An 18,988-nucleotide genomic window follows, 5' to 3' on the forward strand; every position below is an offset into this window, starting at 1 on the left:
TCCACAACAACCAATCGCGACAAGACTCAGCAACAGAGATGTATCCACTTATGCGAGAGGTCATTGATCAACAAACTTCTGACGACGGCTTACTTAGACAGATCTTCTTTTCTCAGCCTCCCCAACAGGCAGTGACAGTGACCGCCTTATTCCAAATCAACGCCGTAGACTAACTGACCGCATATATCAATCAAATTTCAGAGATCATCAACATTTCTTGCATTGAGGTTCAGCTTGCGCGCGCTTTACGAACGGGGAGTTTAGTCTTAACGTGATTTGTATTTCTCAGACTTTTTCTGTGTTCCGATCTAAAGAATTTGTCCTGAGTTTTACGGTAGGTAGATTACTTTTCTCTTTGAGTTTTATCTAACTTAATAGTTAACCGTGGTTCTGCCTCAGCTTACTCTTCGCTTTTTCAGTTTTTCACGTCAAAGCCAGTTCCGATTCATCCTGACCTTTTGTACCACCCGTTTTCACTGCACTGTTTATTTGTTTGACAGTTGTAGACTTTTACTAGAATCTATAAGACGATTTATATCACAATGGTCATGAAGAATTCAAGCAACAGACCCGGACGTCGTTTCGTTGTTACACCTGACATTCTGTGTGGCAATTGCAAAGGTTGGTTCCACGAAGCGTGCACAGACCTCTCAGTAACTACTTACAACAGACTTAGTAGGTCGGATCGTAAATGGGAATGTGGCACGTGCAACATAAATGCTGTAGTTTCACTGAGAAACACCATCCTTCTCTCGAAATGTCTGCAAAATAAGTTGTTAGCAAACCTGACGAAGGCAGCCCTAAAACAGGCTAACAAACAAAGACGCGCGGTGATAACAAGAAGGACCTCGACAACTCTAGTATGGTGGCGAAATCAACTGGTGATTTGGCCTTACAGTCTACCCTCAATAATGTCCAACCGCTCAGCAAAGAGCACAGAGATCTGAGATGCGCTTCAAATATTAAACAATAAGGTCCTCAACCGGAACGTACCTGAGAACCTGGGAAAGCAGTCACGGTTCACCATGATTCCATCATATTCATGGACCTTAAAGACAGCCCTGAACTTCCCCTTAGCCTGCGGAGTAAAAAAGGACAGGATGCTTTGGAAAGAGTCGAACAAAAAGCTCACTCGGAGTAAAGAATCCAAGCATCAAAACCACCCAAGACTACATTGTGTGACGCTTACTGACGCCACCGAGGTAGAAGATATCTTACTGACTACTGATTTACTGATATCAGATGGTGATGTAAGAATACTGCCTGATATACTGTATTCTGAGTACAATCTAATCCGGAACATCCCTAAGGAATCTGGCGAGAAGATTTTCCGCGGAGGAAATATCATTGTGCAGGGTGTGCCACTAAATACAGGCGCTGACTATACAAACTCTGATATTCGGGAATGGAAATTCATCAAGCAACCCTTGAAGCTCAAAAACAGATTGATTCACTAAATGGTAAGACTAGCTACGAAGGACGGAGATTCTAGACCCCGGCTGATGAAGATGACCTTCTTATCCTCCCAGACGGCGGTTGCAACCCTCGTGCCAAAAGACGGCAGTCGTTAACTGAAATCCATATACATCCAGATAGGTCACATGACGCCAGGACCAAGCACAAAGGCAAGTTGGAGCTGACCATTCCACTTGTGGACTGTCTTGATCATAAATAAACGTGTAAATGACGAGAGCTACCAACTCGTAAAACCTTGTATAGGTAGGCTACCTGTTCATTAACGTTAGGCTCATACAGACACACAGGAAAAAGCTCACGAGTTTCAAATTGAAAGCATAAACTGCTTAACCATGAAAGCCGCGAGTTTACCGAATAAAATGGATGAGCTACTTCAGCCTAGCAATGTTAATAATGCTCATCTGATAAGAATATCTGAAACTGGGATATCTTCTTAGTTTACGGACCAGGAGCTAGCAATACATAGGATGTCTTTGTTTCGCAACAACAGAAAAACAAGAATCGGGGGTGGAGTAGCCTTACACATATGATCATGCCTGAGGGTACACCAAGTTCACAACCAAAAGTTTATCAATCCTAATGAATTTGTATGGTGCTTAGTAAGATTGTCTACCACCTCAAAGTGTCTAGTGAGAATCGCCTTCAGGAAGTCCACTGCTGAAATCGGGTACTCCAATCGTACTCTGGAAGGATTATCCCGCTCTACTCGTCTCTGATTCACTCATATCCTGATTCTAGGAGACTTCAATCTCCCTTAAGCCAATTTCGCGGAACATACGTACATTGAAGGTGAAAACTCAACGGAAGCCCGGTTCTTTAACCTCATTGTAGATCTGGGGTTATTCGAAAATGTGAAGTCGACAACCCGTTGGAGAGACAGTCAGACGCCATCGCGCTTAGACTGTGTATTTACAAATGGAGAGTTCCTGGTCGACAACCTCTCAACACTGGCTTCCCTGCGGAGAAGCGATCACACCGTCATAGCCTTCAGTTTTATCAGTAAAACATAGCTAAAACATCCTACTAGCAACATGTGCTGACATTTCAAACAGTTGAATGTTTCAGCTTTACAGGACAATCTGCAGCAGGTGGACTGGGATGTTCACCCTCAACTTGATGTGGATGTTCATTGAGATTTCTTACTGCACACGCTCTTATGTGCTACAAGGGAGTCTGTTCCTCAAAAGCTACATGCAACCTACATCATCAAGAACCACACTCTTCGTTTGCTAAGCCTCAAAAGGCACTGTTGGGCTGAATACAAACGAGCTGGCAACGACGGCGCATACAGGCAATAAAAACAAATAAGGAACATATGCACAAAGGCAATAAGGGAAGACAGAATTCAGTACCGGATGGAGCTTATCGATAAATTTGTCTCCAATCCGAAAAGCTTATTCCGTTAAGTAGCCTTACTTCGACAGGCCAAAACTAGAGTTTCCTAACTGCCAGGTCCTAGTGGCCAGACCAATAACGATGGTGACGCCGTTAACCTCCTGGCTGAACAGTACAGGCTCACATCACACCAATTTCCAAAGGAGGTCGATGTAGCGAACCTTCAAGTAACCTACCGGTGGCCCTTCCCTCTATTCCTTGAAAAATCATGGAGTCCCTGATATGTAACAATATACACAACTATTTATTATCTTTAAATTTCTTCTCATCCCAACAAGGGTCATTCTTGTATAACCAACCTGCTGACCGCAGTAGACAGATGGACATCCATCCTTGATCGCAGGGAGAGAGTTGACGTCATTTGCCTTGACTTCTTAGAAGCTTTCGATAGGGTCAACCATCTATGTCTTATCAATAAGCTCAAACGATTAGCTATCAAATCAACTTTAATTGACTGGCTCACTTCATATATGAAAAAATCGACATTTTAAGGTCGGGGTTAACTCCACTTTCTTTCAGGCTATGGAATGTTCTGGTGGGGTCCCCCATGGTTCAGTACCAGGACCTCCTCTCTTCTTGATTTAAATAAACGATCTTCCACAACAGGTATCGTCTAACTTGTCACCTTTTTGCTGATGATGTGAAACTTTGGAGAGAGATACTTAACCAAAAGGATATACTAGCACTTCAGGAGGATCTGACTCGACTTCAAAGTTGGGCAGATGACAACGGACTTACCTTCAATACTTCAAAGTGTAAAGTAGTCCATCTGAGACATGTTGCAGACTACAAATACAACTGAGATAACCCCATCCTAGAAGTATCACAAGTCGAGAAAGATTTAGGAGTATTGGTACCCTACGGTTCGAAATCTGACGCTAACTGCGACAAAAACGCATTTCAAGCAAACCTTGAACTGGTAACATTGAAGCGCATTTTTGGCCAGTTTGACGGTAGAACTTTCCACATAGTCTTCAGCAGTTTTATTAGTCCCCATTTAGAGTATGGAAACAAAGTATTTCCTCCCTCCCTTCAAAAAGATAAGGACACTCTGGAACATATCCAACGGCGAGCCACGAAATCAGTTCGAGGACTCAAATTCAAACCTTATGAAGAGCGCCTCCAATCACTTAACCTTTACCCGTTAGAGTATAGGCGTCTTAGAGGTGACCTCCTAATGACTTACAGTATCCTTAACACTTCTGGTCATCTCCTTAAGCTTAGTCTCAGCACAAACCTTAAGGTGACGTCCAGGAACTGGAGATACAATACAGCAGGACGGACTGTAGACACAACTTCTACTCCTTAAGAGTAGCCAAATGCAGGAATTCTCTGCCGGATGCACTAATCCAAGCAACTTCCCAGGAGTATTTTAAGAGATGACTTGTCCTATTCTTAAGGACTAAGGATAATATCTTACTATGATCTCCCAATTTGTTTTCCTTTATTATCAATAATATACCTAGGTTCAGGCCTTAAGGTATTAGTGATCCACTGCTACTAGATACAGGAGCCCGTTAGGCGAAAGCTTCTTCTATTCCGAACAAAACTATTTACACGAAGCAGCTTTCAACTCACAGACAGCAAACGGAGGACTGAACGCCTCATATGGTAGGCAGTACGTCTGCGCAAACTGCTTTGTAGACTACGTACACTAACTTTGTGCAAGCAGAGATTTCAGATTGTCGCGAACGAATCCTCAACATCAGTAAATGAGTTTCAGGTTTCCTCATGGCATCGATCTGAATTATGAATAGATCGTTTCCTGAGTTTTACTAAAAAAGCGAGGGCATCAGTACATCCTGAAAGTTTTTTGTGCTGTGATAGTAGAGTAGTCATTCCGCTAATCTAGGAACAGAGAAAATGAAATTACTTGCTCGTCAAACTTGTTGGTGTCGTGAGACTGACGCCGGCACAAGTCGAAACACTCGTACTTGTTTATATAAGCTATTGCATAACAAGCATACTTTGAATCCCTTTCCTGCATCTTAAGAAATGTGGCAACGGATAACTGTGGCCTATTATTAAACTCGTGTTATGCTTTAGTTGTTATCGATTATTATTCCAAATGGACAGAAGTGGTACTAACTAACAGTCCTAGCAGACACTTCACTCAAAGTGATAAGGAAATATATCCAGTCGTAAAGGGATACCTAATGTATTATTAATAGACAATGGAAACCATTTACAGAAAAATTTCGGTAGCTGGCTTACTGAAATCGGATGCCGTCATCTATTCACAGCTTCATGATGTCCTCAGTCTAACGGTTTAACAGAAAATTCTGTCCGAACTTCAAAGAGTGCTTCAGTGAATCAAAGTAATCTAGAAGAGCTAGAAAAATGCATCAATAATTCCTTGCTTCATTGTCGTGATGCAGAACATTCAAGAACTCATGACAGTTTGGCTAAACTCTTCAAATCTCGCATACTTCGAACTCATTTGGTGAACAAAATATCAGAAGTACAGTTTTACCAAAGAAATTACTACTGACCATCTACGTGGATTATATTTCAGAGAATGGGTGGTCGGATGGCAGAGATTCTTGACTCGAATGATCATTCAATTCACAGCAAACATGTATTTTGTTTATTTATTTGAACACATAAATATTGTTGCAAGTGTCGCCGAGATATAATATGCGCCACACTGTCGTGTGAGGGCTATGATACTGCAGGTGGTTATCTTAGGGGGCCACACCCAAAGCCTTTGACCTAAAGGTCTAATCCGCAAGGCAGTGGAGCATCTTAAGGAGATGTAGTCCCATGGTAGCCGGTGATCAACAATTTATTCGTACGCCAGTTTTTACCTCAGGATACTGGAGTCCATGTGCACCATTGGTTTGAAATCAGGGTTTTCCAACTCCCCTAGGTGAACTTTCCGTGTCCACCAACCCCGTTAAAGCGCCGGACATTCGCTTTTCGTCCTCTCAATTTCTTAAACAACACTCCCACCGCGAGAAGACAGTGAGTAGGACTTCCCTGGCAGAGGCTAAATACGCATGGCTATGCAAGAGCATTTCGAGAGTGAAGATTATTAAAATCGGTATTTCCTATTTTAATTCTGTAGATAATTCTGAACTTCAGATAGTTCCAATTTTAATTCTAAAGATTTTCCTGTAACCAATGACTTTAAATAACTTCGAATTGCAGGTTGATGAAGAGAAGAAGATCGAATTGCCGAACGATTGAGATCTAACAGAATCGCAACTAAACTCAGACTACATTATCAACATATATAGACCGAAAATCAACGTATGGCTGGTGTGGTAACTAACAAATTTACTGTACATTTAAACATTTTATGTTATGTTTAAACATATCATAACAACACAATTCCATAATGCGTACTCCCAGTTCTTCATCGTATTTTGTCGGAGATCTAGACATGTTGGGAGCAATACTGTTTCGTCATATTGTTTCACAGCTTTTCAAACGAGGTTTTAGGGACCGGGCTTTTAAAATCACACTAAGCGTCATCTTCATTGCACCAACGCTTCCTCAGAAAGCTGTACCAAAGACATCACTAAGGTTAATGTCAAAATCTGTGTTTATGAAAAATCAGACTCAAGGAATAACGAAATTACAACTGCCAACACAACCCGTATCATTATTTACCATTTAGTTTGTGCTCAAGTCATCTACTTTGGAGTATCTCGTCAAGACATTACACACTTTTTCACTATGTGAACAGAAATGGGTTTATGAGCTTGAAATAAACCCCACAAAATAGTTCGACTTTGAAGTATGAAAGGTTATATACGTTAGGAATCATGATGGGGAAATATATCAATGACAAAACACATCTAGATACGCCTTATCTCTTATTGTAGCCATTAAGGTGAAGGGTAAAACACTAACAACACTATTAACCTGCATTTGACTGACAAGTTAGGTCGATCTACCACAAACTCCAAGATATTGTTCATAATTAGAACGAACTGACGGTTTGTAGAGTAATATATAACCATACTTCACACGACACCGTATTGTAAACTGACTACCTCTTGTGTCTCTAGCAGCAGCGATGACCAGTTTGGATGCTAAGTTAGCTAATGTGCAACTTGTCTAGATCAGAAGAATGACCAAACTTATCTCTGTCATAACAAAAATAAAAGTCCTACGTCAGGATTACAGAGTTTTGTGGGGGTAAGAACAAGAATGTGGGGAAACGCACGACCTACTAAAAACGGCGGTTGAAAATCCCCCCCCTCTAAGGCCAAGTTTCGCAAGTATTTTACATCCGACCTTTTAAAACTAACACTACGTTTGGGTTCAGGAATCACGAATCGACATTCGCTATTCGGTTTTCAACCATGCAAGAAATCTTTTCTAGAACCTTATTTCACGGTTTTCCCGATGCATATATATAAGGCTAGTAGCAACATTTTAGAAGCACCTGTACTTTAAAGGCTTAAAGCACTTACTGTTCAAACTTATATCGGTCAGTGAATTGGGTAGGATTTAGGTCAATCCAACCGCACTCCACGATAATATTGTCCTCGTACTAAAAACGGGACAAATTCCAAAACATGAAGTCCGAGTGGCCAACATATAGTCTTTACAGAGTTGTTTTTGGAAGACTATTGATGATAATGAGATCGGGGAATCTTGTTTGGCTACATCACTACTTCATGGCTGTGAAACATGGACCGTAAGAGTAGAGGATATTCGTAGGCTGCTAGTATTCGATCATAAATGTCTTCGAAGCATTGCTCGTATATCCTGGGACCACCAAGTAAATATTGCAGTCGCTGGGAAACGGGTACTAGGTAATGATGGCAAACCGATTGATGAAGTAGTGAAACTTCATCAGTTGAGATGGCTGGGACGTGTTAAGTATGCTCGACTACCGACGTACGATGTTTTGTGGTGTAGGAGTACGTTGGAAGAAAGCTAGGGGTGGCCAGACCAAAACGTGGCACAAATCGATGGAGTCACTGACAAGTGGACTGGACCATATTGTTGGGTGTAGCTACCTGGTTGGGATCCGCAAGATGACAGCAACCGATGGTCAGAGACCTTGCATGACATGGCTCAAAGTCGTTTACAATGGCGAAGGTGCATCCACTCTTTGTGTTCTCCCGAATTCCAATCTTCTTAATTCTTTGTCCCTTTTTTCTCTTTCCAAATTCATTTCACTACATTTTACTCCTTGAATAACATCTTCAAACCCTAATCTTTCGGATTCCTGTTTATACTCTTACTACCTCTACCACTGTGATTTGAATCGACAGCTGCATCTCTGTGCTAATGTGGTATGACAACTCGGACTGATGTACGTACGTACGAAGTTCTACGTTGTGACTGACTGACACCATTCCGGACGGCGTAAAGTGGCAGGATATTAAAACATACCTGGTGTTTCTGTTCAACAATTATAAGCAAGTAGCAAATATCTCAAGGGCTCCTCCCTAACAGACCACTCAAAAACACTTTACTGAGGATTGGACGGGAAGAGTAGAGCTTTAACTTCGCCTATTACCGATACTGGCTACGTACATATTGACCAATGACCTCGAAATGTATTTGTACTTTAAATGATAAGTTGAATGACTCCCAGGGGAACAATTTGGATAGGGTCACTAATGGTGTATTTATATTCTCGGCAATGTACAAGATAACAAATGTACACACTGGTCCTTAATACCACCAAGAAAATCCCAAATAGAGCTTTTTGGACATTCTCAAAAGACCAACTACTAGTATTCTTGAAGCCGCAACAACTTCGAAATGAAAATGTCATATCCTTACTGCTAGAACATTCGTAAGATTCCTCACATCTTCCAATCGTACATGAACTAGCTCGACACTGTCATACAATCACATATCACTAACTTAATGCAACAAATTTTCAGACCTTAAAATACCACCATAAAGCAATATCGTGATTGGTACCTGAATAGTGTTAATAGCAACATTTAATAGAAATCGTCAACTAAGTCTTACGCCACTAACTTTGTCAATACACATAATAATGCAGCAAAGCGATCTCATGACTTTCTGTCCTTCTAGTGGCCACAATCAAGAGCTCTAAATAGTCAGTAAGGCCGCCGTCCAAAAAGATGTTACAGGTGACATAGTGAAATAGGAAATGTAGATGACTGGAAAACGTTACTCATTGGGACCCAGTCGGTTTCATTTTTAATCCTTGGTTGGCTTCTCAGATAAATTACAAGACGGTTTTTTCATCTTGAAAAACACAACTAAAACATATAGGTGCTTTGCAGTGGATTGAAATATTTTACAAACATCTTAAACTCAATAGTTTATCCACACTAATTAACATCTAGCATAATAGCAGCTAGAGAAGCGAAAAGAAGAGCTTGGTATTATACTAATATATTGGTTTAAAATAGGCTGCTTCCTCATCTAGAGTGGTTATGGGTTTGTAAATCGCTAAACGGGTGTCGTTACTTTGGAAGCTTGAGCCAACCGTTTCAATTCGTTGATACAATGCGTTAGAGTGTCCTTTTCTTGGGCAGGAGTGATTCCTTTGACCACGTGATCTACAACCCAGTTCACCATATGTTGTTGAATATAACGTTTTCGAGTATTTTCACGTTCAACATGGTATTCCTACGTAGGAGAATCATTAGAAATAACTCATTAGGAGAAATTACGTAGGAAGAGTTACATGGTACGGATTCTTTTAACACATTACACGAATATAAGTAACTGAGCTCACTTTCACACTGATTAGAGATATTTTTCAGACAAACAAGAACTACGATAATAAAAAGTATGGCTCGTAAAACAAAAATCACTAAGTAGATCAACTAAGTGTATCGTCAAAGCACTAGACTGATGTCTACCGTTCAATCATGGTTTATTACGAACATTTGGATAAACAGAAGCTTTGTGCTTCTGCTGTCTCCCATTGTATACGGTAAAACTGCGGAAACTTATCGCGACCGCCACCACAAATCTTGGAATACTCACTAACTGGTACTAACCTCAACAGACAAACTACGTTCACTAACAGTGCCCAGTTTGGATTTTCGTCAACTTGGATAGCCACTTCATGATCACTAATCTGGATATATTCAAGCGAGATGGAAAGTTTGTACTGAATGGAGGCTTTCAGTTATCATTGTCATATAAATAACTGGGAACTTACTAAGCGGCGATGCACTGTTCGGTACACACTTTGAAGGCGTTCACGATAAGTGGCTTCAAGTTGTAAGGCAATGTTTTCTTCCTTAGCACGTACATGTTCAGGAACAGCAGCCGCTCTTTCCACTTCCGTTTCGCACGTTTTTATTGTATTGTCTACATAGTTTTTCACTTCATTTATAGGTTGATGATACATCAATTGTTCATCTTCCTAAGATCACGTTATACAAATATTTCTAACTCACTTCCGTCCATTCTTCTAAGAGCTTTCTAGCACGAGCGCCAAATACCTTGACAATCAAGACACTCATAAACAAGAACGTAGTAAATTCCACGAAGTGACCATCGAATATCCATATCTCTTTGTTGATTAAAAACATAAACGAACCAAACATAAACATATATGGCCCTCAAAAGTAAGAGTACTAATTCAAAGTTACCAGTGACACCGGTTTTATTGTAAAATGGTCGAAACCAAGAGTCAGGGAACACACCCATCCTGACTTTGGGATGACAACGAGCTAATTTGAAAGTTGGGAAGTTCGCAAAATCACGTTCATTGCCATAATATATTTCATCAGCTTTGGCCCATTTTGCGATAGAATTAGTTACATCCTACTAATAAAAGATTTTAACTAGATCCCACTTGTTCATATTGGTTTGCCATTGATTCTGCCTTCACAATAGGATCATTAGTAGATTGATTTGGCTTTTGGGTGACCCCTGCCACAGCATGTAAGCTTGAACACATTTTAAGGTTCCTAATATAAGCTCCATATTTACCTGTGGAGCTTAAAACTAGTCAATGTGATGGAATCAAAGAACAAAACTTACTGGAAGAACGAAACATCGCGCGTCACCCGAGTCCGATTGTGACTGTTAAGCTCATTTTTAAACAAGGCAGTGATTTCGTACTTGTTGTGACGTAACTTAGCTTTTGTGCATTAATTGCACTAAAAGTATACTTTTCTACTTTGTTTTGAGTTTATTCACTCACATTTTGAAATTCTTCTCAATTTGTTCCGTAGCACTCCATTTTTAACTGATTCTCACGCTAGTATCATGTGTATTTTTGTTGATTTTTCCAATTGAACCTGTCTACTTATAATTGTGCAAGCCGATTTCACTCCCTAATGTAACTCTCAAGCAACTACTGCTGGACCATGTAAATTGTGCAAATTTTGGTTGCTGTGAAGAAAATTTTCATAAAATGATTCGTCAGGACATCAGAAATTCCCTTACTTTACTATGTCCTCCTAGTCCAATGCACAATCAAGGTCATGCAGATAATTCATTGAGAAATTGTGAATCAGTTCACGAAGATGAGCACCAGTTTGATCTAAGTTTGTCACCCATGTAATTCGTGTGCGTTTCATAATGCCAAATTCTTTAAATGTGATGAGATTGGAGACATTCAGTCGGTTAGTAACACTTCCATTCATTTCGCTGCGAACAATGCTATGTTTTGTAATTCTGATTATACTGAGTTTAGTGTTTCTAATAATCGTTTATCTTTATCCACGATTTTGAAAAACAGTATAGAGTGATAAAGCAGTCCAGAGTTAAATAAAACTCAGAATCATTGTGAGGCAAAAGCTTCTAGTCAATCAACTTTATATCGGGTTTTTCATGTTATTGTACCAGATACGGTTTGTCCTAACGATTCACATATTTTTGATGAAATTTCTTATAAAACTGAGAGAAATATGTGGAATGAATAAAATCATCATCAAAAATCTGATGCAGTTTTGATAGATGCTTATTTTTTTAATAATCCATTACTCTCCAACGACGTTTTTAATAAATTTGGGGAAAACATTTCAAAAAATCAAATCCTAATGTCATTTCGTATATTATTTATCCTCATAATGCATTTTCTTCTTATGGGAAACTTGTTTATCGAGAAGCACGAGTACTGAATGAGCACGATTTTGATTACGATTCGGATAATTTCATATCAGCTGTTGTTTATCCTTATCATGAAGTTACTTCTAATGAATACTCTGGTCAATGTGAGAAATATGTTTTAAGTGAAGCCACATCATTCACAACTTCGGGATATGAAAACCCAACATTATTTTGTGGGAGGGATAGTGTTGGAAAAACAATGGTTTAACTTCTAGTGGTTTCAGTACACAACGAACATGGTGATTGTATACCATTCCAGGACGCAGGTGAGTCCGTTCCAATCTCGGTTGTTAATTCTAATATTAATGATTATATTCCAAATCATACAGAGTTTTTATCCAAAACTCGGTCAGAGAGACACGATGAACTTAAGGATATGAAATATAAACGTTTGCAGAAATTTGGATACTCATTTAAGCTGTGGCGAATGTGGTGTTTGTATGAACTAATGATTCCTTTGCACTTGATTCCTGATTGATTTCGAATTCAAATACGCCTAATTATCACAGTCTTAATGGTCAAGCTAAACGCTACTGATCCAAAAGGTGATGGACCTCCTGGTGTTGGCTAGCCATAAAGTTCATAGTAGCCACACTGATAACTTGAGTACTGACAATGAATAATGTGACACTGTAGTAAGTACCGTTACCGTAGAAGTCAAGCACCCGAATGCGAAACATGGGAAGGAACAATTTCCTACGGAATAAAGAGTAAAACATCACTGGATGTTGTTGGTCACAACTCTAAAGTCATAGCTGTTGACCCGGATAAGGCCGTCACTGTTCCATCATGTCCTAATATGACTGTCTCGAGTGACGGGAAGTGGAAAGAAGTGCAGAAACAAATGAGAAAAAGAAAAGAACCACTCACTCAAACAAAGCAAGTTTAGTTAATAAATCTTTGGTAGGCTGCCGCATTGAGTCACACAATACTTAACCCAAGTTTCGAATTGAGACTATACTTAACTCTAGCGTACCTGAAAAAATTTGATTTCACAGAACATTAATTCGAGTACTTTACGAGAAACAACCGACCCTGATCCAACAATTGGACACGTGAATGACTTGGAAAAAGACTTCAGAAGGATAGGCAGTATACAGTGGGTTAAAACATAACCTGTTGAAATGTCATATCATGGAAATTCTATCACATTTGTCCCGAGACGCTTATACTCTCCATGGAAACCTGCCCCCGATTGTCTCCTCATAGCGTGATATCTGACCTGTAAACACAAGAGACTATACACCAATTCAAATTACACAGGGGATGTAGCAAAGCCTAATACAACTATCTGTAGTGGTACTAGTCCTAACCACAACTCTCAAAGATGAATATGAGATAACTGGAAAATTGACTTTCAACATGTAACACTAAAAGGAGGTAAATGATGGTGAACGCGAGAGCATTCATTCGACTGAGTTCATTGGATGGCATGGCTCAGCCTTTCAGGCATAATCATTCTTATGTAACTTGGATCTTTTGTTCATATTAAATATATTGTTCAATCTCCAGTATAAATATATTCTCCATCATATATTGGTAATGATTACGATAGGACGAGTCATTTTAGATAGTGATGTGACTTCCACTTAAGATCTTATAGATTAGGTAGTCACATCATGGCAACTCTATAATTTTAGGATTAGGTCAATTATTATAGTAGTACTAATAACGAAGTAGAGCATAATCCCACATATCCACTTTATGCAAAAACAACTTGGCTTAATCAACCCGGAGTTGTTCCGAACACTGTTTGAAACGTACGAACGTTCCCAACTTGAAGTCCACAATGTTGTCGCGACCCTTTCTCCAAAAGAGTTAGAAATCTTTTATACCAAGTACAGGGACGAGCAAATAAGTGAGTGGTAGAACTAAAACATAAACATCACATGGACAAACTCCAGCACCTTGGATCATTCTCGTCGAGCTACAGTAAGTGATCTGATAAAGACATTTAACATATTAGGTACACTAAGCTATTTCAAAACGAGCATATTACCAGATCATCACTACCATACTCCTCGAAAGCAACCCTCGGAAGACTGCACATTAAAGAGTGAGTGCCAAAGTAGGCTCGCACTTTTTATGATTAAGAGATTATCCAAAATGGAGTGCTCTAAGAGCCTAAGTGACCATAGGGTTCTAAGTGGTCAGCCTCATGAGGAGACGACAAACTCATACTTGCCCATTGACTACCATCTCCCTGAACTAGCTGTGTCTGATACATGTCTCGAAAACCACCAAGGTTATCACTACCACATAGCCTATAACCACTTCGTACCTCTATTATTATCGTCTCCGTCTTCCCTCTTATTCCCCCGACTCCGACTTCTTACATATTATCAGCTAAATAAATTACTTACGTATTTATCTTTGGAACAGTCAGTTTTAAGCACTCGAATTATCACCTCGTTGTTTTCACATCGGAAATGTTCAACTTCCTGCCTTGTAATCTGTTGGTTAATGGTGTTCAGAAACCCTACCGCCTTGAGACAAACTTACTGGACTACAAAATGTATAAATCCACAAATAGCTACCACGTTGACAATAATTAGTGTACATAAACGGCTGGACTAACACCCATTGGGACCGTATCGAAGCAATAAGAAGCGAGCCCGAAGAAATCAATTGGTTGATGCATGCTCGTTACAAATATATTGGGGACATTTATTCTGGGCATCTTATCGGGTAATTCTTCAGGATTTCAGATAAAAAAAATATGACCGAAGGAAATGTTGAATCTGCACCATGTAGACTGCTAAGTATCTCCCTAGGGTCGTAGGAACAACGAAATCTTTCGTTATTTAGTCCTCAAAGTCAAGTCATTAAGAGTAATAATATGAAATAGGCATTCGTGTAGGGCCTGACATGTCTCTAGAGGGCAGGTGACTGCAGCTAAACTAGAAACCCGTCGGTAAAATGGTGACCAAAACCTTTGCTTAGTGAATGCTACCAAGGTCTATATGAGTGAATCGCTTCCTCTAAAAGTTCTATTCACAAATTCTTGTGCTCTATGAAGTGGATGTCATGAACCAGAAGTATTACTGGACGAATTGAGGCCAATTATCCCATCTGTAGTCCAATAATAAAAATTGTCGTTCCTGTGTTTGCTGACCTCATCATAGTGGCATTTGTGAGGTCACCAGCTGTGAACTTGTATTCGAAGCTTATACATTTATACTCGGTGTCACCTACCGAAGCCACATTTGTTCAGTTGATGACGTCATTTTAGAGTTCATTCAGCCATGGATTAAAAGTAACAGATTCCTGATATATTTTAATGCACCTGGGATTATACAGAGTTGCCCTGTGTAGAATCTGGAATTTAATTTCTGCAGTAGGCTTCTGATGACTTTAACGGAGCATGCTTTAATACGGCATAGACCCGATTCCTTGCGTTTTCGTTCAAACCAAGGATCTTCTTTGTAAGATTCGTCAGTCATTCACGTGGCCGAAGTTATTGCCTCTCTAGGTGTTTTTCTACCATCAGCAAACAGCTATCATACTGTTTTATCATTTATCTTTAAGGTTTGTGACATAAGAGGTGATCGGGTCCCATCTCGCCCAAATGTGTGGTGAGCAAACAAAACTGTCAACAACGGTTTGGTCAGTAAACACTGCTTCATCAATTTAAGAAACCTGGTCCATATTTTAAGGTACATTTAACGTAGTTTTGTTCCCGTTCATATCATGCATAATACCACTTAGACCTAATAGCTGTTCACCACTGATAACTAAAGAGATGAAAATACTTTCAAAACTAAGAAGAGCATTGTAATACCTCTATCTCAACAGGCTCTTTTACAGTACACATACATTTGTTGTAAGATTAAGAACACGTATAAAGCGTTGATAAACAAAGGTAAACTTTAGTCTGAAAAACAATTGGTCAGGGATTTTGAAAACAGTACAAAAAGTTTGTTCGCGAACATAACGGGGCAAATTCAAAACTGATAAGATTCTTCCACTTCTGGTACAAGCGAGTGAATAAATATTATTCGGATGATTATCCCGAACTCTGTGGAAGAGAATAACCTTTCGTTCAGGGAACAAAATGATTTTAGGGAAGCTCTTTCAGGCTTGAGAAATCGCATCTCAAGACAAGGTCTGACTGGAGCGAAAGACAGTAATATTCCGACGGACATAGTTTTCACAGAATTAAGCAAGGCCTTCTACAAGGCCTTACCTGGGTGTTAAACTAAAAGTGGGAAATCTTTTAATCCATTATGAAAATAGAGACCGAATAAGTAACCTTCTTAGTGATCAGAGACTACGGTCACTGGTGAACAAGGCTTTATCAACATGGGAATGTGAGAAATGTGGTGTCCTTCAAGGTAAGACTCTCAGTCCTCTTCTTTTTTTAGCTTGCGCAAATGATCAAAAAACTGTTGGGGTCATCAGTTCCATTCTTTATCGATGAAAACAAGATTTGAAGACCCATATATCGTGTCAGATAGGATAACACTGGCCGAATGGGTGTATAGATGGTCATTAGATTTGAGTGTATACCTTCATTGTAACATCAAATAGTCCTGGCGATGATTGCCATCGACGACGTTTGTTATCTGACTTCGATGGAATCGCATGAAGATTGCTGTCGAAGTACACATGCTGCCAACCCTCGTATATTTTTATCTACTTGACTTGCGTTAGCGAATAATGGAATAAGTCAAATACGAGAATGGATTTCGAGTACATGTATTTCATCAGATCGTTGATCTGGACAGATTATCAGAGGAGCGAAGTGAAACGGATCGGAGGAGGCATATGACTCAACTTCATTTAATCAACAGTTACTCAATATTAATATTCAGACAAAAATAAACCATAGATATAAAATAAATGGGACAAGCAATTAACACATACAGTCACATAAAAACAGTCAGGATTAATAAATGAACAAGTGACAGGGCAAAAATGTGTCTTGATAAGAACGAATAAATTGGTTTGTCTATAGGTCAGAATAGTCTATGTTTGCTTGACATAGTACCAGCCACTACAAGGTGTTAATTCTAGCAAGTGTAGTGATGCCAATAAAGGAATGCGACGATTCATATAACTACACAACAATTGAAGTAGTGTTACCTGAATTAATCGATCATAAAGATCTGGAAGTCATAAGCAACGACCTTAGAACTTCTAGTCACTGTAAAGCTTCTGTTTCCAGATGCTTCAGAAATTTATAGACCATTCGTGGGTCATTTCAACACAAGGGTGAAGAAACGTTTGAGTTTTATACCAGAAGTTGAGAATGTGGGGTTTAGGCAGCGAGTTCCTGCTTCAAGTATGAAGCAGATGTATTTGAATGAGTTCAACGGTTAAGGGATAAAATGGTGAAAGGTCTCATTGGCCTACCTAATGAAGACAGAGTGAGGTGCTTCAACCTATTTCCGTTATCTCGCCTCGAGCTAGCAGGTGCATTGAAACTTGCTTACCATATACTGAGAGATGATTTCGGTAATAATGTCTTACATTCTCTTTCCATCTAATAATGGTCATCTGAGAGGACATTCGAAATGTTATTGTTTGTGAGAAGTATTACCGAAATTCACACAGTGTTCCTTTGATCGTAAAAGTATGGGGTAAGGACACGGACAAACTATGCACTCGATACTCTACAGTAATGAACAACGGAGATCGGTTAATGAGCAGTATAAGTCATATTTACACAGTTAACGGATATACACCGAACATTCCTAATAAAAATATGTCATGTTTATAGCGTCACAGAGACTGAGAAAGACACTAAATTATCACAATTGCAGAAGTCGGTGATTCTTCTTGCTTTCTAGGCATTGGAAATTTGGGGGTCGACCTTGGCAACCCTTTTGTCATACTGTCATGGACGGCTTATGTTTTCATTGGTTTGTTGCTTGTTAATGTTAATGTTTGCAATGTGACTTAATTGTATGAATTTAGTATATAGTTGACAATTGTCTTGATTTCACGTCTGTTGGCTGGGAAGCTAAAATGAGAACTAAACCATTTATTTTTTATTCCACCCAACATTACACCGAGAAAAGTCAGTGATGATTATAGATTTGACCAGCTCACAATTTTCATCTGTTATCTGTAAGTTCCTTCTAGTCGGTATAATCGGACATAGAGACTGATCTATCACCGGGCAATGTAGCGTACAGTCAGATACATATGTACCTGGCTCGGACATTATGTATGGGGGTGTGCAATACTACATACTTAGTGCTAAGTAGTTGGAATTGCAAGGAATAATTTGTGATGGTAAATAACAACTAGTTTCTCGTCCTTACATGGACTAATTGCTAGTTCACTTCGGAATAATAGTGCTTGCGGAGTAAGTGTAAGTTGTGTGAAACATTGGTTTACTCACATCGATAAGACTATGACGCCAACCAGTTCTGATTAAATAAATACCATCCAGAACCTTGGATTTATGTAAAATGAGGGCAAAACAAGCTTTGATCAATCGAGCTTGCAGCTGACCGTCGACGTTTGGGATTTCATGCTCTATATTATAACTCGTGGCCTTGCGCCCTATTAATAATATATGACGCAGTGATACCGCCAATTAGAGAACAGTGGTTTATCGACCAGACCAATAACGCATAAACCTGTACGAGCACTCTAGAGTTCTTATCGGCCCTTCTTCCTGCCTAACTCTGCCTGTTGAGTTCGGAACACCAATCTGATCAACTCTTAATGGGTTGGTGTCTGACGAAATCTCAGCACAGATTCAAAAAGCTCGTTTGGCTTTTGCCAACTCACGTCACCTATGGCGAAGACGAGATATCCTTCTATCAATTAAGCGACGAGTATACTGCGCAGCAGTTCGTTCTGTCCTACTTTACGGCTGTGAAACGTGGCCATTAAGAGTAGATGCTGTCAAGTTACTAGTATTTGACCACAGATGCCTTAGAAATATTGCTCGCATCTGATGGGATCACCGGGTAAGTAATAGTGGGGTTCGACGCAGGGTATTAGGGAATGATGGTAAATCAGTTGATGAGGTGATGAATCTTAATCGACTGAGATGGTTAGGCCATGTGTTACGTATGCCTGAACACCGATTACCACGATGCAATGCTGACTAGTGTAGGGGATGGTTGGAAAAGAGTTA

At 39.6% G+C, this 18,988-nt stretch overlaps 1 protein-coding gene across 1 annotated transcript; it reads right to left on the minus strand.

Moving 5' to 3' along the window:
* Positions 1 to 9,196: 9,196 nt before the first annotated feature.
* Positions 9,197 to 10,856, minus strand: Smp_154530 (putative mitochondrial ATP synthase B chain). Its single transcript, XM_018797558.1, has 6 exons — positions 10,819 to 10,856; positions 10,631 to 10,782; positions 10,425 to 10,599; positions 10,230 to 10,393; positions 9,989 to 10,195; positions 9,197 to 9,447 (listed from the first exon to the last, which is right to left on the minus strand). Exons 1-6 carry the CDS (start codon positions 10,832 to 10,834, stop codon positions 9,268 to 9,270), a joined length of 894 nt encoding a protein of 297 aa, XP_018652588.1. The 5' UTR covers positions 10,835 to 10,856; the 3' UTR covers positions 9,197 to 9,267.
* Positions 10,857 to 18,988: the final 8,132 nt, after the last annotated feature.

The sequence above is a fragment of the Schistosoma mansoni genome, chromosome 5 (assembly GCF_000237925.1).
Source record: "Schistosoma mansoni strain Puerto Rico chromosome 5, complete genome".
Classification (NCBI taxonomy): domain Eukaryota; kingdom Metazoa; phylum Platyhelminthes; class Trematoda; order Strigeidida; family Schistosomatidae; genus Schistosoma; species Schistosoma mansoni.

Excerpts from the sequence above, each read along its gene's own strand:
- Smp_154530 (XM_018797558.1), bottom strand. Across the intron at positions 10,394-10,424 it reads CAATAAAACCGGTGTCACTG|GGCCATATATGTTTATGTTT; the intron begins GTAACTTTGAAT and ends CTTACTTTTGAG. Across the intron at positions 9,448-9,988 it reads GAACAGTGCATCGCCGCTTA|GAATACCATGTTGAACGTGA; the intron begins GTAAGTTCCCAG and ends TCTCCTACGTAG.